At 34.8% G+C, this 25166-nt stretch overlaps 1 protein-coding gene and 1 pseudogene across 2 annotated transcripts in view; one reads left to right on the top strand and one right to left on the bottom strand.

Annotated features, from left to right (window-relative positions):
- LOC142348455 (synaptosomal-associated protein 23-like) overlaps positions 1-19511 on the top strand; it is a 22371-nt gene extending 2860 nt beyond the window's left edge. The window contains exons 2-4 of one of the 2 annotated variants that reach the window (XM_075399819.1): positions 12988-13177; positions 13683-13885; positions 19085-19511. In XM_075399819.1, the coding sequence (XP_075255934.1) occupies positions 13023-13177; positions 13683-13885; positions 19085-19317 (591 nt within the window). In that variant the 5' untranslated portion in view covers positions 12988-13022 and the 3' untranslated portion in view covers positions 19318-19511. Of the gene's footprint in view, positions 1-12975; positions 13178-13682; positions 13886-19084 lie in introns of both variants that reach the window. The other variant, XM_075399817.1, reaches the window with a different exon arrangement.
- LOC142347995 (uncharacterized) lies at positions 8593-12190 on the bottom strand (annotated as a pseudogene).
- Positions 19512-25166: the final 5655 nt, after the last annotated feature.

Here is a 25166-nt window from a genome sequence, read left to right as displayed (position 1 = left end):
ATTAGATTGCGAGATTTTAATACTTTTCTTTGTATTAACTCTAAGCGAATAACCGTTATTGATTACATCAGTGATTAATCAAGCTCGTGATTTTAATCTTTCTTGTAAATGTTTTGTTCCTTTTCCTAATTTTTTTTTCGAGAAATAGCTATTAATACAAAAATATAAAAATACTTCGAAAACATTTGCCAACTATCAATTTGTTTTTCGGTTAAATTTATGTAAAATGGAAATAGATGCAACAAGGAGTTAATAGAAAAAATTATATTGTCATCTTCAGCTTCATGGGGCTGCAAAGAATAGCCGTTTTTCAGATGATTTTGCAATATCCATGTTCGTTGTTAAGCATTGTTGTATCGCAAGTTATAAAAAGCTCCTAGCACGCTGTTTACAGTATATAGGTAGCTCCATTCAATCCTCGATATTTTTTCACACGCACTTTATCAGATTTAAACACAGCAAGAATGGTTTTTCAAATTTTTACATCTATATTGCAACAAAATTGCAATATTTTTGTTGTCATGGGTTCTGACTTAAACACGGCTGTGCTTGAACTGATATTCTTTGATTGGAGAAAACAAAGTGGTTGCCAGAGTATCAAAATAATAAAATTTTGTGCCAAAAGCTGTTTTTTCTGGAAATGAAAATCAACAGAAAACAGCCGTAATTTTGTTTGAGCTACAAATAGTTGTGCTACTTGTGTATTCACAAAAAACAGCCAGTTTTCCGCTTTTTAACAAGCATTTAAATTTTTAGGGAGCTCATTTGTAGCTGACTGAAATAATGCAGTTTTGACTAGAAACGGGTGCATCGGTAATTAGTTGCGCTTACGATTGCTCGACACGTACTCTTTTTTGGCCATTTAATCATTTATTTTAATACTTTGTGCAAAAACCAACTGATAAAACCCGGCTTAATTGAAACAAACTTTGCTCAAATAAAACAGTACTTTCCCGAGCCGAGTTTTGCAAAGCTTGCCGTTGCATGATTTTCTAGGACAAACGTTTGCAGGAAGCTTTCAAAGTTTTAAAAGATATCGATCATACATCCCGTGGTAATTATTGTAGTTGTGCAAAGATTATATACCTGGAAATCTCAACAAAACATCGAAACAATATTTTTTCTTATCGTACGATTTACATGGTTTTAAACTAACATGCACTGACCTGCATGATTTATACGTTTCATATGTGTTTAACTGCGGTCAATAAATCCTGTATTTTGATTAAAAAATACCAAAAAAAATTTTGATTAAGGACAATTTTAAAATAAGATAATCTTCTAAATGATGTATTACATACACGGGACGAGATAGAATGACTATCATTCTAAGATATCGTAAGATTCAAGAAGCAGTTTCTTATTTTATGAAATCTCGTAACATTTTCAAAAAAGAGAGTTTTTTTTGTAAAAAAATATTCTTGCAATTTCATTCCAGTCGATCTAATCTGTTCATTTGTGCGCATCATTGAAGGAAATGTCGATCCAATTGTTTGTACTGAAAATTTGATTACAAAATTTGTTTGACCGGAAATTGATCTCTAAGTGCAAAACTAAGTACAAAATTGACGCCTAAGTTACAAAACTGTTGATAATTACTTTGAAGTTAAGGCTAATATTCGCAGCTGGAAAACATGAATTTTTTGCATTTTTTTGCTGTTCTGAACAATACACCAATTGTTTCAAATATAATGCAATTTAGTTAAATATAGGTTTGAAGGACACATTAAAAAACAAAATTCTTTACTTTTTAAAAACAAATACGCGATAGTTTTGTATTTCTTTTCAAAAAATTAGGTTTCTGTACTCAATTGAAAAACCATTTTTCTTTGTTTTAGTGATAAATCAATCAACTCCAAATTTGTAAATGCGCTTTTTATTTCAACGAGATGAAAATTTGCGCTGCAAAAAACTTTTCAGCCGATGTCAATTTTGTGGGGATCTTGTAAGACGAATCTTTGTCTTGCAAGAAATCTTGTTAGACTAATTTTCATCTTTAAAAATTCGGCCAGAAATTCTTGTAAGGCTATGCATTATCTTGTGAGATTCTGACATATTTTTACAAGATCTTATAAGATAACCACTCCAAGTATACTTGGGTAATGTTGAATCGTTATCTGTTGTTTTAAATCCATGAAAAACAATACTTCTAATTAGCGCAGTGCTGCCTAGTTAACGGATGTTTAGAGGTTTTTTAAAAACATTGCTTTATAAGTTGGCTAACACTTTTCGGTATATAAATAATCAGTTTACAAAACGATTAATGTTTTCCTGTTAAGCATAATGGAATCATAAAGAATTGCCACGTTATCATACAGGATATATCTAATATCCTGGTTGTTTCTAGTATCAGAGACCACAACAATTGCAATAATTGATCTGAAAAGAGTTGACATTTGATAACTTTCGTCAATAACTAATAGTTTTCACAATAAAATCCTTTTTTTAAAAATTCAAATACCAGAAACAACCGTACTAGGTAAATTGTTTCGATATGGGCGTTATATAATCACCAATATAAGTAAGAAATGTCAAGCAAGTTCAGCAGCCAAAAATCAGCTATTCTCAATTTCGTCAGTCAGATTTGATCTCATATTTGCAATTTGTGTTAGAGAGTAGAGAAACATTCATGTTGCTTTTTGTGTGACGGTTTCTCTTAGATTTCTTTGCATGACGTTATCGACGTTAGCTCTGATATATAAAGCTTTCGACAAATATTTATGCATTACTTTTGATGACGTCAATAAACGTCGAACAATAGGTTCAGAGCTATGAAATTTTAAAGTTTATGATGCTTCAGTTCTTGTTTTGCGTCATTATTCAATATTGACTGTCCATTTAATTATCCTAACATATTAAACTTGAGAAAAGAAATTACTAAACTATGCAAAAAATAAAATTTTAATGTCATTGCACTGGCTCCAAATATAGCTCCGAAAAACATGTTTTGAAAAATTTTAGCTGATTTCTGTGTCGGGTACTCTGGTAGGAGTCGGTATATAAAATCTTAAAAATTTTAGACAAGTTGTATGAAAAATTGTTATAAAATTGAAGAATTGAACATCACTAAACTGAGTTGTCAGACCCAAAAGATGCTTTGATTCGATCAGCTCGGTTTAACATATGTGATATCATTCTTCTACAGTAAAATTCAGTGATATTTGTTAAATTTGCCTAGTGGAAAAATGTGGATATGCTAATCTATATATTAATTCTAACTCGAATGCTATGTCACCATGTTTAAGCCCCTAATCTTCACATGTTTTAGCGTCCCTTAAACATGCAGCCTAGCGTTTGCATGCATTTTGAGCGCTTCGAGGTGGTTTCGAACCGGGGTCTGTTGAGTTCGTTCAGGGTATAAAAACGTTCGCAAACCACTAGGCTAAATCCCTTGCTGTTAAGCAGCTATTAATTCAACGTCGATAGAGAGCCACATCATCATGCGCCATATCGTTTTGCATGCACGCTTGCCATTGCCAGACTAGTCTTTGACCGAAAGGCTACCTATGCCGTAAAGGTCAATGACTGATTAGCCGTAGATGCAAAAATAAGTCATCGACCGAAAAGCTGCCAATGTCCGAAAAGCTGCCTGTGCCAAAAAGGTCAACGACCGGAAAACTGCGGATGCAAAAATAGGTCAATGACTGAAAAGCTACCTATGCCGTAAAGGTCAATGAATGATTAACCGTGGATGCAAAAATAGGTCATTGACCGAAAAGCTGCCAGTGTCCGAAAACCTGCATGTGCCAAAAAAGTCAACGACTGAAAAACTGCGGATGCAAAAATAGGCCAATGACTGAAAACCTGCTTATAAAAATTATTCCATCGCCGAAAAGTTTGTCACACGAAAACAGTCCTTGAATGACATGTGCGATGCATCTTAGATATTGACAGAATAAAGATTCTTTAAGTAAAAGTCCGAAATGAAATTGAAGATGAAGAATTGTCCATTTATATGATAAAAAAAAGATAAAGAAATTTGAATCACTCAGGTAGAAATGCAACGCGGTCAAGATTTTTTGTAGCGTTTTTAAATTCTCAACAGATTGTTGTAATATCTTTTCTCTTTCATCTCTCTTTTTTCTGTATCTATTCTCTTTCGTTTTTCTTTTTCTGTATTTCTTTTCTCTTTCGCTCTATTTTCTCCCCCCTCCTTCGTTTTTCTCTTTCTTTTCTGTATTCTTTGTTTGTCTTTTCGCTCTTTTGTCTTTTTCTTTTCTATTTTTCTTTTCTCTATTTCTCTCTCTTTGTTTTCTGTTCTTTTTATCTGTCTTTCTTATTCTTTTTCTCTTTGTTCCTCTTCCGCTTGTCTTTTTTTTTCGTATTTTTCCCTTTCTGTTCTTTTTTTCTTTTCTCTTTCTTTTCAGTCGTTCTTTTCTCTCCTACTTTTCTCTCTTTTTTTCTGTTTTTCCTTTCTGTCCTTTTCTCTCTTGTTTCTTTCCTTTCTTTCTATTCGAATTTTTTTTTTGTTGTTTTCGTCTGTCTGTCTAATTTCTTCTTTCTTTTCTCTCTTTCGATTATCTCTTACTTTTCATTCTCTTTTTTGTGTTTCCTGTCTGTCGTTTTTTCTCTCTTTTCTCTTTCTTGTTTTTTTCTCTTCCGTTTTTTTTGTTTATTTTCTGTTTTTCGTTTCTGTCATTTTTCTCCCTTCTCATTCTTTGTTTTCTCTTTCTATTCGCTTTTTTCTGTTTTCTTGTGTCTGTCTGTTCTCTTCTTTCTTTTCTCTTTTTCGTTTATCTTTTTTCTCTTGTTTTTCTCTCTTTTCTGTATTTCCTGACTGTCTTTTCTTTTGTCTTTGTCTTTGCTCTCTTTCGTTTCTCTGTCTTTTCTCTATTTTTCATTCTTTTTTCTATTTGTTTTGTCTGTTTCTTTTTTTCTTTTTCTCGTTCTTTTTTCTCTTTGTCCCTCTTCCGCTTCTCTTTAGTTGCTCGCATCTTTTTTCCTTTCTGTTTTTCTTTTTTGCTGTTTTGTCGGGCTTTTTTCTGTTGCTTTTTTTGTCTTTCTTCTCTTGCTTTTCTTTCCTTTTTCTTTTCCTTTCTGTATTTCCTCTTTTGCTCTTTTTTCACCCCTTTCTTTGGCTTTTCTTTCTTTTCTGTATTCTTTTTCTGTCTTTTCTGTTTTGTTTATTTTCTTTTCTATCTTTCTTTTCTCTCTCTGTTTCTTCGGTTCTTTTTATCAGTCTTTCATTTTCTGATACTTTTTTTCCGTGTTCTTTTTCCGCTTCCCTTTAGTTTCTCCTATTTTTTTCCTTTGTTTTTCTTCTCTTTTGCCTTTTTCCTTCTTTTCTGTCGTTCCTTTCTCTCTTTCTTTTCTCTCTCGCTTTTCTCTCGTTGTTTTCTGTTTTTCGTCTCTTTTTTCTGTTTTTTTTCTGTTTTTTTTTCTACCGTTTTTGTTTTCTCTTTTTCTCTCTCTTTTCTCTTTCTTTTCTGTCTTTTTTCTTTTTTATTGTCTCTTTCTTTTCTGTCTTTCTTTTCTGTCTTTCTTTTCTCTTTCTTTTTTCTCTTTATTTCAGCGTTTTTCTCTTTCTTTATTCTTTCGCTTTTCTCTTTCTTTTGTATTTTTCTTTTTACCTTTGTTTTCTTTCCGTTTTTCTTTTTTCTGTATGTCTTTTCTCTCTTTAGCTCTTTTCTCTCCCCCTCTCTCCTTAGTTTTTATTTCTTTTGTTTATTTCGTTTCTGTCTTCTATTTTTTGTCTTTTTCTTTTCCAAATTTCTTTCTTTGTTTCTTTTCTGTTCTTTTTTATCTGTCTTTCTTTTTCTCATTCTTTTTCTCTTTCGTTCCTCTTCAGCTACCTTTTATTTTCTCGTTTCTTTTTTCCCTTCTTTTTTTGTTTTTTTTCTGTTGTCTATCTTTTTCCCTTCTTTTTCGTTTTTTTTTCTAATAGTTTTTTCCAGTTTTCCTCTGTGTGTCTTTTCTCTTCTGTCTTTTCTCTCTTTCGTTTATCTGTTGCTTTTCCGTCTTTCTTTTCTCCCTCTTTTTTTCGTTTCTCTTTCCATTTTTTTCCCCCGTTTTCTTCTGTCTGTCTTTTCTCATCTTTTTTGTCTCTCTTTTGTTTATCTCTTGCTTTTCTGTCTTGCTCTTCTCTCTTTTCTGTATTTCAGTTCTGTCTTTTTTGTCTTTGTTTTGTCTTTTTCTCTTCCGTCTTTCTTTTCTGGCTTTCTTTTCTCTTCTTTTTTTCTGCCTTTCTGATTCCTTTCGCCCTCTTTTGTTCTTTTCTCTCGTTTCTCTCTTCAGTTACTCGTTCTTTCTCATTTTTTCCCTTCTCTCTCGCTTCTCTTTCTTTTCTGTATTTCATTTCTGTCTTTCTTTTTCTCTCTATCTTTCTTCTATCCTTTTTTTCTGCTTTTCCTTTTTTCATTTCATTCTTTTCTATCTTGCTTTTGTCTCTTTCTTTTCCGTCTTTCGTCTCTTCTATGTTCCCGTTTGTTTCTTCTTCTGCATTTCTTTTATCTCTCTTTGTTTTTCCTTGCTCTGTTCTGATTTGTTTTTTGTGCCTTCTGCTTTTTCTTTTCTTGCTTTTCTCTTTCTTCTCTATCTTTCGTTTTTTTTCTTTTCTCTGTACGGTATCTTTTTCTCTTTCTTTTCTGGATTTTTCTATCCTGCTTTTCTCTTCTTTTTTCTTTCTTTTTTCTTTTCTGATTTGCTTTGATCGCTTTCTTTTCTCTCCTTATTTTCTCTTTTTAGTGTCTGTCTTTTCTCTCTCTGTTTTTTTTTCTGTATTTTTTCTCCTATCTCGTTGCTTTCTCTCTTTCTTTTCTGTCTCTCTTCTCTATCACTTCTTTCTTTCTTTTCGCTTTCTTTTTTCTTTCCTTTCTGTCTATCTCTTTATCTTTTTCTTTTCTCTTCCTCTCTTTTCTCTTTTGTTTCTTTTCTTTTTTCTGTTTCTGTTGCTGCCTTTTTTCTCTTTTGTTTCTTGTTTTTTTTGTCCTTGTGTTCTTTTTTTCTATTCTTTTTCGGCTTTCTTTCTAATCCTTCTCTCTTTTGTTTTTTTCTTCAATTTTTTGTTGTTTTCGCTTTCCTCTCCATTGTTTCTTTCTCTTGCTTTTCTGTTTCTGTTCGGACTATCTTCTGCCTTTTCTTCCTTTTCTCCTTCTTCTTTCTCTATCTTTCATTTCTGTCTCTTTTCTCTATATCATTTTTTTCTCTTTATTTTCTGTCTTTGTTTTCTCTCTTTTTTCATTCTTTTCTTTCTCTATTCTCTTTTTTGCCGTTCTTTTCTGTCTCGCTTTTCTCTTTTGTCTGTATTTCCTGTCTGTCTTTCTTTTGTCTTTGTTTTGTCTTTGTATCTTCCGTCTTCTCCCGTTTTCTCTCTGTTTTTTTTGCTTTTCTCATTCTTTTGCCCTCTTTTGTTCCTCTCTCTCATTTCGCGCTTCAGTTTTTCGTTCTTTCTCATTTCTCTCTCTTCTCTCTCGCTTCTCTTTCTTTTCTGTCTTTCGTTGCTGTGTTTCTGTTGCTTTCTCTTTTTTCCTGTCCTTCTTTTCTGCCTTTTTTCTCTTCTGTTTTTGTACCTTTTTGTTCTCTTTTCTATTTGCCTTTGTTTTTTCTCTTTCTTCTTTTTTTTCTCGTTCTCATTTCTGTTTTTATCATTTTTTCTGCTTTTTGTTTTCTCGCTTTTCTCTTCTTTCTCTATCTTTCGTTTCTTTTTCTTTTCTCTGTATTGTTTCTCTTTCTCTTTCCTGTCTTTTTTCTCTCCATTTGTATCCTGCTTTTCTCTTCGTTTTCTTTGCTCCTGTTCTGGTTTGCTTTTCTCGCTTTGTTTTCTCTACCCCCTTTGTATTTTTTAGTTTCTGGCTTCTCTCTTTTCTGTTTTTTTCTGTCTTTTTTCTTTCCTGTCTCTCTTTCCTTTCTCTTTCCTTTCTGTCTATTCTCTTTCGCTTCCTTCTTTTCGCTTTCTTTTCTCTTTCCTTTTTGTCTTTCTCTTTATCTCTTTTTCTCCTCTTTCATCTTTTGTTTCTTTTCTCTCTTCTCTTCTTCTTTCTGCCTTTCTTTTCTCTTTTGTTTTTTTCTTTTCTAATCTTTTTTCTGTTTTTTTTTGCTTTTCTTTCAAATCCTTCTCTCTTTTGATCTTCTCTTTCGTTTTTTCTTCTGTTTTTCGTTCTCTTCGCATTCTTTTCCGCTTTTTCTTGCTCTGGCTTTTCTCTTTCTGTTCTGAGTTTCTTCTGTCTTCTCTTTCTTTTCTCTTCTTTACCTTTCTTTCATTTCTGTATCTTTTCTCTGTATCGTTTTTTCCTCTTTCTTTTCTGTCTTTTCTCTCTCTCTCTTTCTCTCTAACTTCTCTCTCTTTCCTCTCTTTTCTCTCTTGCTTTTCTGTCTTTTTTCTTTTTTCTGTTCTCTTTTTTCTCTTCTGCCTTTCTTTTATCTCCTTTTTTCTCGCTCTCCGTTCTGTTTTTCTCTTTTTTCTACCTTTCTTCTACTTTTTGACTTTCTTGCTTTTCTCTTCGTTCTCTATCTTTCGTTTCTTTCTCTTTTCTCTGTATTTTTTCCTTTTCTATTTCTTTTGTCTTTTTTTTCTCTCCATTTGTTTCTTGCTTTTCTCTTCTTTTTCTTTTCTGCTTCTTTTCTGATTTGCTTTTCTCGCGTTGTTTTCTCTCCTTATCTTCTTTGTATTTTTTCAGTTTCTGTCTTCTCTCTTTTCTGTTTTTTCTGTCGTTTTTTCTCCTCTCTCTCTCTCTCTCGTTCCTTTCGCTTTTTTTTCTGCCTCTTTTCGCTTTCTTTTCTCTTTTTCTCTTTCCTTTCTGGCTTACTCTTTATCTCTTTTTTCTCTTCTTTTCTTGTTTCTTTATTTTTTTTCTCTTTTTTGTTCTTTTTTCTGCCTTTCTTCTCTTTTGTTTCTTTGTTTTTTTTTCTTTTTCTTTTTTAATATTCTTGTGCCTTTCTTTCTAATCCTTCTCTCTTTTCTTCTTTCGTTTTTTTTCCAGTTTTTCGTTCTTTTCGCTTCCCTTTTCTTTTTTTCTTTCTTTTGCTTTTCTCATTCTGTTCTGAATTTCTTCTGCCTTTTCTTTCTTTTCTCCTTCTTTCTCTATTTTTCGTTTCTGTCTCTTTTCTATGTATCGTTTCTTTTTCTCTTTCTTTTTTGTCTTTTCTCTGTGCCTTTCCCTTGCTTTTCTCTCTTGCTTTTCTTTCTTTTCTGTCTTTTGTCTCTTTTTTCTGTTCTTTTTTCTCTTCTGCCTTTCTTTTATCTCCTTTTTTCTCGCTCTCCTTTCTGTCTTCATCATTTTTTCTGCCTTTCTTCTGCCTTTTAATTTTTATTTTCTTTTTCCTTTCTGACTTTTTCTTGATCTCTTTCTTTTCTCTTCTTTTCTTTTCTCTTTACTATTCTGCTTTCTGCCTTCCTTCTCTCTTTTGTTTCTTTGTTTTTTTCTTTTCTTCTATTCTTTTTTTGAGTTTTTTGCCTTTCAAATTCTTCTCTTTTCTTCTTCTCTTTTGTTTTTTTCCTCAGATTTTTGTTCTGTTCGCTTTCCTTTCCTTTTTTTCTTTTTCTTCTTTTCTCTTTCTGTTCTGAGTTTCTTCTGTCTTTTCTTTCTTTTCTGTTCTTTCTCTATCTGTCATTTCTTTCTCTTTTCTCTGTATCGTTTCTTTTTCTCTTAATTTTCTGTCTTTTCTCTCTGCCTTGCTTCTCTCTTTTCTCTCTTGCTTTTGTGTCTTCTTTTGTTTCCTTTTTTCTCTGCCTTTCTTTTATCTCCTTCCTTTTTGCTCGCTCTCCTTTCTGTTTTTTTCTTTTTTTGCCTTTCTTCTTGTTTTTAATTTTCTTGCTTTTCTCTTCGTTCTCTCTCTTTTGTTTCTTTCTCTTTTCTCTGTATTGTTTCTTTTTCTCTTTCTTTCGTCTTTTTTCTGTCCATTTGTATCTTGCTTTTTTCATTTTTTCTTTCCTCCTTCATTTCTGATTTGTTTTTCTTGCGTTGTTTTCCTTATCTTCGTATTTTTTTCAGTTTCTGTCTTCTCTCTTTTCTGTTTTTTGTGTCTTTTTCTCTCCTCTCTCTCGTTACTTTCGCTTTCCTTTCTGTCTCTCGTCTGTATTGCATCTTTCTTTCTTTGGCTTTCTTTTCTTTTTCTCTTTCCTTTCTGTCTTTTTCTCTCTATCTCTTTCTTTTTTCTTTTGTTTTTTTTCTCTTTTCTGTTCTTTTTTCCGCCTTTCTTCTATTTCTTTGTTTTTTTCTGTTCTTTTTTGCCTTTCTTACTAATCGTTCTCTCTTTTGTTCTTCTTTCGTTTTTTTCTTCAGTTTTTTGTTCTTTTCGCTTTCCTTTTCGTTTTTTTTGTTTCTGTTGCTTTTCTCTTTCTGTTCTGAGTTTCTTATGCTTTTCCTTTATTTTCTCTTTCTTCTTTCGCTGTCTATCGTTTTTGTCTCTTTTCTCTGTATCGTTTCTTTTTCACTTTCTTCTCTGTCTTTTCTCTGTGCCTTTCTCTCTTGCTTTTTCTCTTTCTTTCTCTATTCTCTTTTTCTCTGACTTGCTTTTCTCGCTTTCTTTACTCTCTTTATCTTTATTTTCTTTCGTTTTGCTGCCTTTCTATTTTTTCTGTCTTTTTCTCTCCTTTTCTCTTTTTTTTCATTTGTTTTTCTCTTTTATGTTTTTGTCTATCTTTTATCTTCTTCTTTGCTCTTTCTTTGCTATCTTTCTTTTCTCTTTCCTTTCTCTCTTAGTTTTCTCCCTCTTGTCTTTCGTTTCTGTATTTCTTTGCTCTTCCCTCTTTTTTGTGTTCTTTTCGCTTTCGCCATTCTGCATTCTTTTGCTGCCTTTCTTCTCTTTTGTTTGTTTTACTTTCTCCTTATTTCACCTTCTATTCTCTTTTTTTGTTTTTGACTTTTCTCTCCCATTCTTCTCTTTCGTACCTCTTTCGGTTTTTTCTTTAGTTTTTGATTTTTTCTCTCTTTCTGTTTTTTCTTTATCTCTTGTTTTTCTCTTTCGTTTTCTTTATTTCTTTTCTGTCTTGCTTTTCACTTTTTTGTCCTTCGTTTCCGTCCCTCTTTTCTCTTTTTTTTTTCTTTTAAGCCTTTCTTTTTTCTATTGTTTCCTTCTTTTCTCTCTATCTCCTTCTTTTCTGCCTTTTGTTTTGTTTCTTTCATTTCTCTCCTGCTTTCCTCTTTTCTTTTCTTTTCTGAATTGCTTTTCTTGCATTTCTCCGTTTCTCTTCATTTTTGTATTTTCTTTTTCATTTTTTTCATTTGTCCACCTTTTCTTGTCTGTCTTTTTTCCTTTTCTCTCTTGTTTTTTCTCTTTCCATTCGGTCTTTATTTTCAGTCTCTTTTCTATTTCGTTTTTCTCCTTCCTTTCGCTTTCTTTTCTTTTTTCTTCTCTTTCTTTTCTGTCTTTCTTGTCTCACATGTTTCTGTCTTCTCTTTATTCCCCTCTCTTTTCTGCTCTGTTCTCTTTCTTACTTTTCTCTTTTGTTTTCTTTTTTCTATTTTTTTTCTGCCTTTCTCTTTTTTGTTTCTTTTTCTCTTTTTTTCATTACTTTCTCTTTTTCTCTTCTGTTCTTTTTTGCCTCTCTTGGGTTCCTCTCTTTCTTTTTTTCTTTAGGTTATTGGTTCTTTTCTTTTCTTCTTCTTTCCTCTTTTTGTCTGTTCTTGTTTTCTGCTTTTCTTCTGTTGTTTCTTTTTTTCTCTTCTTGTTTTCTCTTCTTTTTCCTCTGCCTTCCTTTTTCTTTCTTTCTTCTTTCGTTTCTTTCTCTTTTGTCTGTATGGTTTCTTCTCTGTTTTTTCCTGTCTTTTTTCTCTCCTTTTTTCTCTTTTTTCTAATTCTTCTCTCTTCTTTTCTTTGCATTTCTCTTTTCCTGCTTTTCGATCTTCTTTCTCTTTTGTTTTTCTGTTTCCTCATTTTTCCTGTTCTTTTTTTTCTGCGTTTCTTTTTGTCTGTCTCCTCTCTTTTTCTCTCGCTTTTCTCTATTTTCTTTTTTGCTTTTCCGTATTTTTGCTTGTTTTTTTCATTTCTGTCTTCTGTTTCTCGATTTCTTCTCTCTCTTTCTTCTCTTTTTTTTCTGCCTTGATTTTTAGTTTCTTTTTCTCTTTTCCCACTTTCATTTGTCTTTTTTGTTTCGTTTCTCTGTCTTTTCTCTTCTGTTCTGTTTTTTTTCTATTTTCTGTCCTTTTCTCTCTTTTGTTTATCTTTTTCCTGTTCTCCTTTTCTGCGTTCGTTTTCTCTCTTGCCACTGTCTTTTCTCATTCGTTTGTTTCTTCTCTTTTCTCTTTCGCATGTTTAAGCTCCGTATCATCGCATGTTATAAACGCTCCCTAAACATGCAGCCTAACGTAGAACATGAGTTACACTATGCCACGATGTAGAATATCGTTATCTGTACAAGTCTGAGCGCTCCTTAAATATGCAAAATGGTAAAGCAGAAAACGTGGTTGGAAAAAAAACTGTTGACACATAGGGTAATATTCTAGAACCAAACACATCGGTGACGAAATGTAATACCTATTGCTTTTGAACGAGGGGCATAGCTTCCAGCCCCAGTTGGCGCAAAAAAATCTGATTTTTTAACCTTCTATCTTTTCTTTTAAATGATTTACTTGTGATGCTTTTGCGGGCCTGCTAGTTCTTTTGAAACGTTGCTCTGTATATATCGTGGGGATATCGGACAAGCGTCACAAAATATCAGAGAAACATCTTTTACTCACAAGTGACATGTTCGCCTGATTAATTTCAGCCTCATTAACACTTTCAGCCTGATTAATTTTAGCTTGAATGTGGTTCACATTATAGACCTCCCATATTAACTGAGGATTGATTGTTCCTTTCGAACAAATTAACTAACAGATGTTATTTTTCACTAATTCGCTTTGGATTGTGACCATACTATAGTTCTTGTAGGTCTGGCACCTCTACCTGGATTTTGATTGTGGGCACCAGAAGCTGTAAAAACGCTATGGTATTATTTTTTACAAATCTCTACAAGTTTTCCAATTTTCGGTTAGCTAAACAAAAACCTTAAAAATTCCGCTGACATAAAAAGGAAACAGTTGCTCTTTTGATAAGACTTGTCATCAGATATAAAGAAGACAGGCAGAAAGTGACGTTTCAAAATGAGCGAGCAGAGGTCGGCTCAGCAGCAGATCCACGACACGAATGCAGAGTCGGTGGCAGCAACCAGGCGCATCAGGGCTCTGGCTGAACAAAGCCGAGAGGCAGGCATTGATACCATGAACGAGCTGGACAGACAGGGCGAAGCACTTGACAGGTTTGTTTAGGTCCAGGCTGTCCTTATTTCATCCCACTAAAAATCACCGCATACATTTGATTTTTCTCAGTAAAATTTTCTTCAAGGTCATTTTTCCGCAAATGCAGGGTTGCCCCCCCTTTAGACTAAAATCTTATTGTAGTAGTCACAATAGCCGTAGCCGGGTTGCCAACCACTAACAATTTTCAGTAACTATATCCGCAGCATCATGTAATTTCTTAGTATATGATTCCTTGGAAATCTCCAAAACCATGTTATTTCCTGGATGGAATAGAAAGATCATAAATCATAAAGTTTATGTCTGTGTTACCAAATTTTCGTGCTTAAAACTCAATCATCGCTCTTTCTTGAAAACTATAGCCGAAAAGTTGTAGGTATAACAAATAAAGTTTCAACAAAAAAGGTGGAACCAAAATAATAGGACCGGATAATGGTTCTCGATTTGAAGAACGTGATAATTAAATAAAACTTATCTCTTGGTTATAAGCAACTTATAACGTTATAGAGCAGAGAAGGGTCTGGATGAGATCAACCAGGATATGAACCAGGCAGAACAGAATCTGGATGAGTTAGAAAAGTGCTGTGGAATTTGTCTGTGTCCTTGGAACAGGAAGAACAGGACTAACAACTACGACAAACACAACAAAAGCAAAGCGAAGACTGCCAAAGTTGCATACAACTCCAACGAGAATGTCACCACTCAACCTGGTAAGCACCAGCAAAAATTTCACGTTGATTTATATTGAGATGTGAACGTGAATAAAGCGCCGCAGTTCCGGGTCGAGGCGTCAACGGTAAAAATCGCCAAAAGATGTAAGATTTGCGCTCAATTCGATTAATGCGGTAATAAAATTCAGTGCCATTTTTTCAATCGTTGTCGGTTATGTCACTTCAGAGAGTTAATAGACAAATAAATTGGGGAATAAAGGTTTGCCACCTGCGCAAAAACTTTGACAGTGCAAGAGATCTATTATTGAAAGTCAAAATTTTACCAGCAGAGCTTTTCATTAAAAACGTATGTCTTCTTAAATTTTTTGACCTCCTCTCACAATATAAAGAGAGCAGTCGAGAAAGCAAAAAAACTCCTCATTCAGGGTTTTTGAAAAGTACGAATTGACCAAAAATTCCAGAACTCTCCAGTACTTTCCAAAGAATAAGTGCCAATCCAAATGGAGTGACAGGTCACTGATTAGAAATTTTTCTAGGAAGTGGAATAATTTGCCAATTGAAATCCGAAAAGAGAAAACTAAAAATAAATTTAAGGAAAAACTAAGCAGCGAAATGGTCAAACTGCATGAACGTGTTGCAATAGATAGACAAGTAAGAGGCTTTAGAAATTTGTTCTACTGAAGTATAAAGACCAAACTATTCATATATTTACAAGGCGATTTTGAAAATGTAAATATTTAACCAAACGTTTTTGTTGTGGTTATAACTTTAAATTTACATTTTTGAAGATTGAAAAAAAAATTTTAAATGGTGAAAAAAATTTTTTAAACGCTTATGCAGTGAAAAAAAAAATTTTCACCGCTGAAATTGCAGCGAAATTTTTATTTTCACCGCTTCCCATTGGTAGCGATGAATTATTTTTTTCACCGCTTAAGCGGTGAAAATACAAAGTTCACCGCTAAAAACCGCAAATCTTACAAAATTTTAATTCATTTGTTATTCACAATGTTTATTGATTGTGATTTAATTTCACAAGAAATATAATTGCATGCTATACAGATGGCGGAGTGGAATAAAAAGTTGTTGACATGCAGGAGGTGAGAGGTTCGAACGCGTGTACGTCAGTTTCTTTTTTTATGGAAATCCTGTGAATGCGGTGAAAAATTTTTTCACCACCGAGAACCGCAAATCATACAAAAGTTCACCGCTAAAAACCACAAATCTTACAAAAAGTCACCGCTTTTATTGCATTCATCGCAAAAAGATTGCGGGCGCTTTGCGGGGAGAAAAGTTTTTCGACCAAACTTCGACATGGGTTTTCGGACTATTTTATTATGATCTCTCATTGTTATTGTTCAGAATATTCAAAGCAACCTGAGTTGAAGAATTGTTCCAAATTCGAGACAGCCACTTATGAAAAGATTTCGAAATTCTAGTCGGGGATCGACATTGACTATAAAAATATGGTCCAGTAACATATTTAAATTCGATCTTATGTCCCTCCATTGGTCCACGTAACACTTAATGGTCAACCATGGTCTCCACATCCCATTTTATGGTAGACATTGTCTTTTCATGAGCCAAGTATTCAAATTATTTGAACTTAGTTTGTGTTATCAGTGCTCATTTTTTCTATGGATGCGCTATCATCAAAGAGCAACATAAAACTATATTTATCACTGGCAGACCATTAAGATAACAGCTGGAACTTTCCAAAAAAATAGCAAATTTTAAAATCTTAAGAGTGATACCATTCAGTGTAGCTCTTATATCTTACAAACATAATTTTATCAGAAATGACTTTAGTGTGAAATTTTTGGTTGTTTTCTTGGCAAATATATATTAAATTTGTGATGTCTATTAATTTCTAGTACCTCCCTTACTAATATTTTCTCAATATTGAGAGACTTGCTCGTTGACTACAAGATATGCAAAAACCCACTGTTAAAACGCACATTTAAACGCTCAAAAAATGTTGCCACCAACAGTTAAAAAATTGTTTTGTAAAGATCTAGTGGTTGCAAAAACCGTGATTTTTATTACATTGATTGTTTTTAGAGTTTTTAAATAACATAGAAATGTAGTTCCAAATATCGAGGGAAAATTTTTGGAGCTTTGTATCTCTAAGAAATTCACTAAGAAAACTTTTGCTGCTCGTAATTTTGTAACATACCACACCCTCAATATGCAAATTTCATTTTTGACAACTGAGCTTCTTACAAAAAACCATCCCTTTTTCAGCAAGTAAAATAGAATCGTTGGAAATTGAAATAAAAACAATCTATATGTTCTAGTACATGAAAATCAGTTCCAAGGTGGAATTTTCAAACCATTGTCATCTCAAAGTTACACGTAGAAGTTATTTAGACGTGAAATGCGAAACTAATTTTCTATGAAAAAACCAATGCAGAAAATGCTGGACAATTTGGGGGAAAAAGTAAACAGACGTGTTAAAAAATCTCTATTACTATCTATTTTTAAAGTTGGCAAAAAAGATTCGAACTGGTCATATATTTAAAAAGCTCATGGGAAAGTTGCTTTTTAAACACTCTATTAATGCTTTTTCCATACACTTTTTCTAAAGGATCAAACTTATCATTGTCAATTTACTGAATGCGACGTAGCTCAGTGGAAGTGTGAGACCATGCTCACATAGATAAAGGTTCATTTTTTCCACGAAAATTCTTTATGTCGGGGTATATTCTTTCCGTGCTCATATTCACACATTAAAAAATAATTTCAACTCTTTAATATTCTTTTCATTTGAAAATTTTTTTGTTTATTGACTGTTTACGTCATTAAAAATTGGTTAATGGTAGAGTTTTCGTAAAATTGTTTTCACTGTCTTTACCATACGACATAGAGTGAGCTGTTGGAAATATGAAGCGGTTAAATCGATACACAAATGGGCATTGATCAGACGATCTAGAAAACAGTATTGACTCGAATTAGCTCGAAATAGCGCCAACTACCAGAAAACAATCCGACAAATTTTCATACCTGCGGCACGATTCGATATTTCGAGATTATGAACCAAAAGTACGATGATTCAAAACTGTGTGACTATGATCAAATCACAAAACCCTGAACAGAAATTGCAATGCTCAGATACTCAGATAAGAAGATGACATAATTCGAAATTCTGTGCAGATGTGTAAAATAGCATGAAAGTGTTTGAAATTGAGCAATTTCAGACAAGTTTGCTCTGACGAAACAAACAGTGGAAAATTGTACGACTATGGTTTGACAATCTAGAAAAAGCAAACCTGCGCAATCATAATCATTCAAAACTTAAACATACACAGAAAATCTTTTGGTCTCATTACAAAATACCCGGGTCAAAGCTTTGGTCAAATTTTTGTAAGAAATGCGGTGAATGCTGTGAATTTTTTTAAGAAATTCGGTGATTGCGGTGAATGCGGTGAAAATAAAAATTTCACCCCATTTTACCGCAATTTTTAAAAAAAATTCACCGCAAAATTCATCGCATTTCTTATAAAAGTTCACCGCATCCGATTTTTTTGCAAATTAATGTAGGAAATGCGGTGAAAGCGGTGAATGCGGTGGAAAAAAATAATTCGCCGCATTTAACCGCATTTCTTAAAAAAATTCACCGCGAAATTCACCACATTTCTTACAAAAATTCACCGCATTCGCTTTCCAACGTTTACTCAATCTTATTTATATTCTCTAAAAGTATCACAAAATTAAGTGAGGGTTGGCGCAGTGGAATAAGCATATGACGGCATGCAGGAGGGCACAGGTTCAAACCCGCGTAAGGATGCCTCTTTTTTGTAGAAATACTGAGAACGGGGTGAAAATAAATAATTCACCGCGATTCACCGCATTCACCGCAAAAAGATGTAAGAAATACGCGGTGAAAATTATTTTTTTTTCGCCGCATTTCACCGCATTTCTTACCAAAATTCACCACCAAACCTCAACCCGGGTATTCTTTTCTTATCACATCTTCAATTAAAGCTACTGAAAATACTAACTAGGCTAAATACAACAAAAACTCCCAAAAACAGCAGATGAAACGACGGAAAAGACCGAAAATTAATTTTTATTTTGTTTAAGTTCGTTAAAAATCTACAAGAACTCATTAAACAACAAGATTGAATACACAATTACAATTTAGTTGCTCTAAGCGGAGAAGTTGTTTTTTTTTCGTCACAAACTTGACATTTTTTCATTGTTTGCGTTAACGTACTCATGTTGATAAGTTTTCAGAGCTATCTTTTTCTCAGTTTATACGCAGAATTAAAAATTAAAATTATGTAAAAAGTTTCAACAATTCAGAGTCACTATGAGAAATAATTAATCAGAATATCAATTGAATAGTCGCGCTTTTGTGAACTTCGGGTTTGACATAATGACTTATGAATCAAACTAGTGGGGTAACTATTCAACATAGTTGGCGGACGATCCCAACTGGTGCCTAGCGCAATTAAATCTGACGTATTGGTCTATGATTCATTTATTTTTTCTCATGGTTCGACTTAGCGCGGTTTCGATTTGAAACATGTGGACAAAAATTAGGTCCCAGACCATGTTTTTGCGTTTGGAAGGGTACACCCCACTACTTCAAGACAATAATTGTCGAATGACATTTCTATTTCAATCACATCTCGCAAGAAAGACCAAATATTGTTTGCAAGGGTGCATACAAGGATCATGCTAGAAGATATAATTGTATCAAAAGGTTTGTATGTCCGACGGTTTATTTGATATCATGTATTTTCCCTGTATGACTGTCAGTAACTGTCAATCCGGGTTGCAGTTTCCGTTCGTTTTTTTTAACAAACTCGGCGCTTTGCGGCTTTTCGTCCCATGACAAAATTGACGCTTGGAGTGCAAGGAGGTTTTTCTACCCCTTTTTTTCGTTTATTTGACGACCACATTTTCAGCAAGATCTAGCACGATAATGTTTGTTGTTGAAATTCTTTCGAAGGTAGGAGATTAAAGGTAATTAAGATACAATGCTAATATACCAAAAGAATTTTGCTTCCGAACCTGAGCAAGTTTGCTCGTAATGATGAAATATATTGGGTCGACTCCATAAAATTTTCCGTTATGAGCTAAATTGCTCGATTTTATGTGTCAAATCCATTTTTATATAATAATAAATTGAATATAATTGCCCTTATAACCCCTAGTTCTAGCTGGTAAAACTGATGATTTTGTTCAAAAGAGTTGTCTTTTGTTCTTTTTCTGTCAACACGAATTTACACAAAGGTACATCTCAACAAGCGATGGTGAGAGTGACGAATGACGATGCAGAGGACGAGATGGAAGACAACATCAATGCAGTGGGAGACATCACTGCCCAGCTGAAGAACATGGCACTGGACATGGGGAACGAACTGGACAGACAGAATGACCAGATTGGAAGGATGAATGACAAGGCTGAGGCCAACCGGGAGAGGATCCAGAAGGCAGACAGACAAGCCACCAACATACTCAAGTAGAGCAGACGGGGTCCAGGAATTTCAGTGGTCTCAGAGTCTTTTCCAGTTCTGAACCAGCATTTCAAGCAGTATATTTCAAACTGTTATGGAACAATTTATGATCTCAAAAGTTTCTGTATGTGCAGTTTCTGCCCATTCTAAGAAAAAAAATAATGCTGCCCATCTTTTGAACAAAATTCATTTTTTCATAAGCGTGAGTGAACAAGCTAGCCCGGGTCAAGGTGTCACCGGGAATGAGTGTTATTAATATGCAGCCTTAACGAGACAGAAATAGCCACTACGGATCTTTTTGGTTTCCTCCCACCAATCTTAGTGAGCGATTATTTGCACCCCACAAGCGTGCGTGACATAATTTTACATAATCATTTGCTAGGCACGTGCTCTGTATATGGAAAGTTCACAAAAAGTCCACCAAATTTAATACGTCAGTTTAATGTCAAAATGTAATATAAACCAGCTCGATAGGTCAGTGCTTGCTTCGTTCTGTCATCTCTTACAATTCCTATAGTATTGAAAACAGAAGTTTTTCGGCATCCAAATTTTCCGACCCCCCCCCCCCCCCCTGTTGTCGGTCGAAAATTTAAAAAAATGTATCTGTATAGCTCGTTTTTTGTCCGTTGCAAATCGTGTGAAATTTGAATGTTTTAAAGGAGTCGCGCGGGCCACCATCTCAGACTCACTCAGCTTTTAAATCCATCGACTTCCAGACGGACTCAGAATTGATAGCCATATCGATAGCCCCTGGAAAATTATTCGTCCCCTCCAAAATTCTTCCTATCCCCTTAAAAACAGTCCATGAGCATTTTACTTCCCGCGTCACCGGCATGCAATAGTTCGCGAGGGGGAGGTAGTGGGGGAGCAATTCTGAATTAAATTTCGGTTTCCTACTCCCCAGTTAGCTTACCCCCCGTAAGTTTCGGGTACATAATTTTGCCATCCAACAAGATACTCAATTCCCAATTATGGATCTGACTTTTTAGTGGGAAAAAATCAGTTCTAGTAGGGCCTTAAGTTCATACTGTAAACCTTTAACCTTTTTTTGATAATCCTTCAGTTCTGTTTCACCATGTGTACATTCAGTTCCGACCTACTTATACCCATATTTACTGGTTAAACAGTCGTTTTGAACTAAGAAAACAAAGGCCCTCAATTAGATCTGGTTCCCTATCTAATGATTCAACGGTGAGACGCCAGAAGAGAACGCATTTTTTGGCGTACGCCCCATTAAAACTTAGTTACCTGCCGATCAAAATAACTACCAAGGAAAGAAGTGGATAGGATTCTGCATGATTATGGCAGTAGTCCTCAACACCGAAGAAATTCGTTTCTGCTTTAAATAAAGATAAATCCTCTGTTAGATCTGAATTCGCATATACTAAACACTCGTAAACGATTTCTGCTACAACGCGTAGCCAAATAAACTCTGGAAAAGTGCATTTATTGCAGTATGGACTGGATCATTGATCGTGAACTAAGGGTTACGAAAAGACTTTTCCACCAAGCAGCAAAACATTATATGCCTCGAACGGCATTCTACTACTAATGGCCTCTGAACAGAGCATTTTTCAGTTGAGTTAAAAGTTGTACTGAGCTAACGGAAAAAGAATGTGCACAAAGCGGCTCTTCTCGTGAAAACTTCGAAACTTAACCCAAATGAAACTGTAGACATCTGAAAATCCGAGAGTTGCGCCGCAATTTTGTTAAAGATTATTTGGCTTGCGATGCAAAATTTCTCGATATCTACCCAGGTCAAGATTTTCGTTTGTCCTCGTTTATGATGCAGACATTTTTGAACGCACACAGGGGGCACGGTGCGTTCGCAGATAAACAGGCGAGGAATTTTTTTGAACACGCAATATAAACGCACCAAGTACTTACGGCCGAGCTCAATTCTGCACCACAGACGAGCCAAAATCTGTAACAGAGACACACCAATTCTGCAACATACACGAGCCACATTCTGCCACTTACACGAGCCGCCTTCTGAGCCACAGACGAGTCAAAAATTTTATCATAGGCGAGCTGAAGTCTCAACGATTTTTCGAAAAATCTTGCTATGAAATTTTCGAAAATTTTTCAAGTTGGTTTAAAAAATCCTTTTTTGAGATTTTCCAGTGTGTTCTGAGCGTGTTTCCCTCCTCCTTTCTCATCCGGACTGGAGACCGGCTACGGCGTTTTCAAAAACAAATAACTATAGGAGAATTGAGCTGGGCTCAAAAAAACCAGGCTCGAATTCTATCTCGAAACAAAACTAATTAACAAAACCGCAATTATATACAAATTGGCAAAAAAATTGTCGGAAAAAATCTCCTGTCGATTTAAAAAATCATTTTTTTTGCAAATTCCCAGTGTCTTTTGGGTGTATTTCCCTCCTCTTTTCTCATCCGAGTATACACTTATGATGCCATTATAATTTTTTTTACTAAATGCGTGATGGGTCTTTTTGGCAGGGCTTAGAGAAAAGACCAAGACATTGTTAGGACTTCTTTGAAAGCTATGTCTTTCTTATTCACAACTGAAATTTAGTTAAGTTAAAAAAGCTCTCACACTCCCTTTTGATTATCCTAAATTTGATGCATCATGGTTCCGCTTAGCATATTGCCCACCCAGACAACAATTAAATGTGTGTGTGTTCATCACTGGCGTTTAATATTACGGAAATTTACGCACACATGTTCTTGGTGCACTCGAATTACATGGTCTGGAAAAAGCTCCGAGCGCACTTTTCTCAGGACAACGGTCTAGAAACTGTCTGATGAGAAGTCAATTTGGTTTGGGACCGTCTGATCAGAGGCTGTTTCAAGCGCATACTAGTCACATCAGAGGCTGATTCGGGCGCACACTAGTCTGATCACAGGCCAGGTCAAGCGAATTTTTTTCTAGTTTTACTCTCTTTTTACTGGAAGTTGTGGAGTCTGCGAAGACTCAACAATACAGCAGTTTTCTGATCAGCCCCATTTAAGTCTGATTGGGTTGATCAGAACCAGGGGACAGCTGGCAGCAGCTGCCGTTCCCTTCATGAAAAGATTTGGAATAATTGTAAATCAAGACGTTTTCATGCAAGCTGTCTAAGTTCATCTATTCAGTTAGAAACATGAATTAATGGTGTACTCAATAATTTTTTTTATCGGTACTTAGGTTTTCTTTTCAATGGCTCTATTTTTAGAATTGGCTTTTCGTATTTTGATTGTATGTTTGAAAACACCAACTTTCCTGAAATGAATATATTGTAGCGATATTAAGACAGTTGTTCATGTTGAAAATCATCCTATGATTAGACTTTCTTGAACGTACTTTAATTTAACAAAAGTCTACTTTAATCTGTGCACTTCAATCTGAAGCACACTTAAATGTGATCGAAGATGATTTCGAGCGCACTTTAGTCTGATCGTAAGCGATTTCAAACTTAATTCAGTCTGATCAGAGACGATGTCGAGCGCAGTTCACTCTGATCCAAGGGCAAGTCGGATCGAGCCGACAGCTAGTCTGGTCAGAGGTGAATTAAAGCGCACAATAGTCTGATCAGAGGAAGTTTTCGAGCGGACTTTGAGCGCAAACGAGCTTCGAGTGCACGATAATTTAGTCAGAGGACAATACTTTCTGGTTCGGTCTGATCGGAGGTCGCTTATGTCTGGGACGGTCTGATCGGAGGTCGCTTATGTCTGGGACGGTCTGATCGGAGGCTATTTTGTTATGGATCTCGAACTGGGCTTTATTATCAATTGACGTAGGTGCGACTACAAACATCTCTTCATCAGCCCTTGAAAAAATTGCATAAAGCACGCTATTGAAGATATTGATTATGCCAGTCGTACCTATTCCAAAACACTTTTGCCGACATATTTAAAAAAAAAATAAGCGCAATACTATCCGGGGAACAACCTTTTTACCATAGTCAATTTTTTATCCATAAAAGATTGAACCATGAGGGATATTTCTAAAGTGCGGAATTGGGCCTTGGGTATTGTAAACGGATGTGAATTAGTTTCAATATAACTACGGCAGTCCCGTTCAGGGCTCTCTTTATTGATTTACTGTTTGTAAGCATAGCGCTACTTATTTCTGTACTTAACAAATTTCATGTGGCTAACCGACTCAGGAAAACACTGACAGTGAGCTTCGGTTATTACGGCAAAGTTATAGAGTATTACCAGATTCTATGGTATACGCATATTAGCGAATAATATGAGACTGGCTAAACTTTTAACGGATGCATTTTATAATGCAGATTGGAGTTTTCTCAATCTCTGAATTGCGGAGAAATCACAGAAAAGATTAGTGTATACTGCATTCATCCAGGGTAAAGAACTTTTACCCGACATAAAAAGTTTTTCAATTCCTGGGTCGAGGTGTCACCGCTAAAATCGCTAAAAGATGTAAGATTTGCGGTGAATTTGAGTAAAAGTTTAAGATTTACGTTCAATGCGATGAATGCGGTCAAAAAAAAACTTTCAAGCAGTGAAACATTTTTTTTCAACGCTTAAGCGGTGAAAGAAAATTTCCCACCGCTACCAGCAAGATGCGGTGAAAAAAATTTTTCAGCGCTACCAGCAGAATGCGGTGAAAAAAAAATATTAGCGCTACTAGCAGAATGCGGTGAAAAAAATTTTTTCAGCGCTCTCATCAGAATTCTTCTGAATTTAAGAATGCGGTGAAAAAATATTCACCGCTAAAATCGCAAACCTTACAAATATTCACCGCTAATTTCAAACGCTTATCTTAAATTCACAAGAATTAAGAATGAAGTACGTAACAGATGGCGCAGTGGAATATGAAGTTGCTGACAGGCAGGAGGTGAGTGGTTGTAACCCGTTTACGGCCGTTTCTTTTTTGTAAGAAATCCGGTGAATGCGGTGAAAAAAATTTTCACTGCTAAAAACCGCAAATCTTACAAAATTCACCGCTTTCAGCGCATTCAACGCTAAAAGATGCGGGCGCTTTGCGGTGAAAAAAGTTTTTTTTCACCGCTAACTTTACATTATTTTTTGACAAAACCTCAACCCGGGTTTTACAAGTTACAGGGTATTTTGACCAGTGATGTCCTGACCGAGCCAATTGTCTTACATGTTCTTGTGGCCAAAAACACAGAACTGTGTCTCATAATTTGGCATGGTTGAAAAAAAATTCTTGGAGTTTCTTCTGTACACTTGCTAGTTTACCAGCTTACTTTCTCGTGAACGTCCAGCCTGTTTAACTTAAGGTGAGCCACTCTTTCTAAAATTGCTAAGCTATCTATTATGAAAACTGCAAGCTATTGAATCCAATCGACGAAAAAGTGACCGAAAAGATATGTAACCAATAAAAAAAGTAAGGGAAAAATTTTAAACAGTATAAAAGTTTTCTAGAAGATCTCCGATTGAGACAGAAATTTTTCAAAAAATTTGTGCGAAGGCAAATTATTAGTTTGAAAAAACTCTAACTAACTTTAGGAGAATTCTCTTGGGCTAAGTTCCATCATCGTTTTGGAGGGTCACTAAACTATGGGAAGAGCTCAGGATCACGGAAAAATGAGGCGGCCGGAGGAACTGGATATAGATCCTAATTGCAATGAGGTGCCACTGCAAGCAGTTGACTGTAGATTTCGTTCTCTTCCTAGGAAGGAGAACTGTTCGGGAGTTTGTATGCAATCACAAATTAAACACGTCCATGCTTATATTTGTCTCCCCACCTTCAGGGAATTGCACATAGTTCACTAGGACAAGAATTGGACGGATATTTCTCTCAAAAAGAGGTAGGATTATATTATATAATTTTAAATGGGTTCGAAATTCCTGAACGTTTTTTTGCAATCTTAAAGCTCTATAAATAGCCGTTTTGTTGTAGTAACGGGAAGCAATTTCACAATTCAT

The sequence above is a fragment of the Convolutriloba macropyga genome, chromosome 10 (genome assembly GCF_964194025.1).
Source record: "Convolutriloba macropyga chromosome 10, txConMacr16.3, whole genome shotgun sequence".
Taxonomy (NCBI): Eukaryota; Metazoa; Xenacoelomorpha; order Acoela; family Convolutidae; genus Convolutriloba; species Convolutriloba macropyga.
This window is presented reverse-complemented; position numbering and strand designations above follow the sequence as displayed.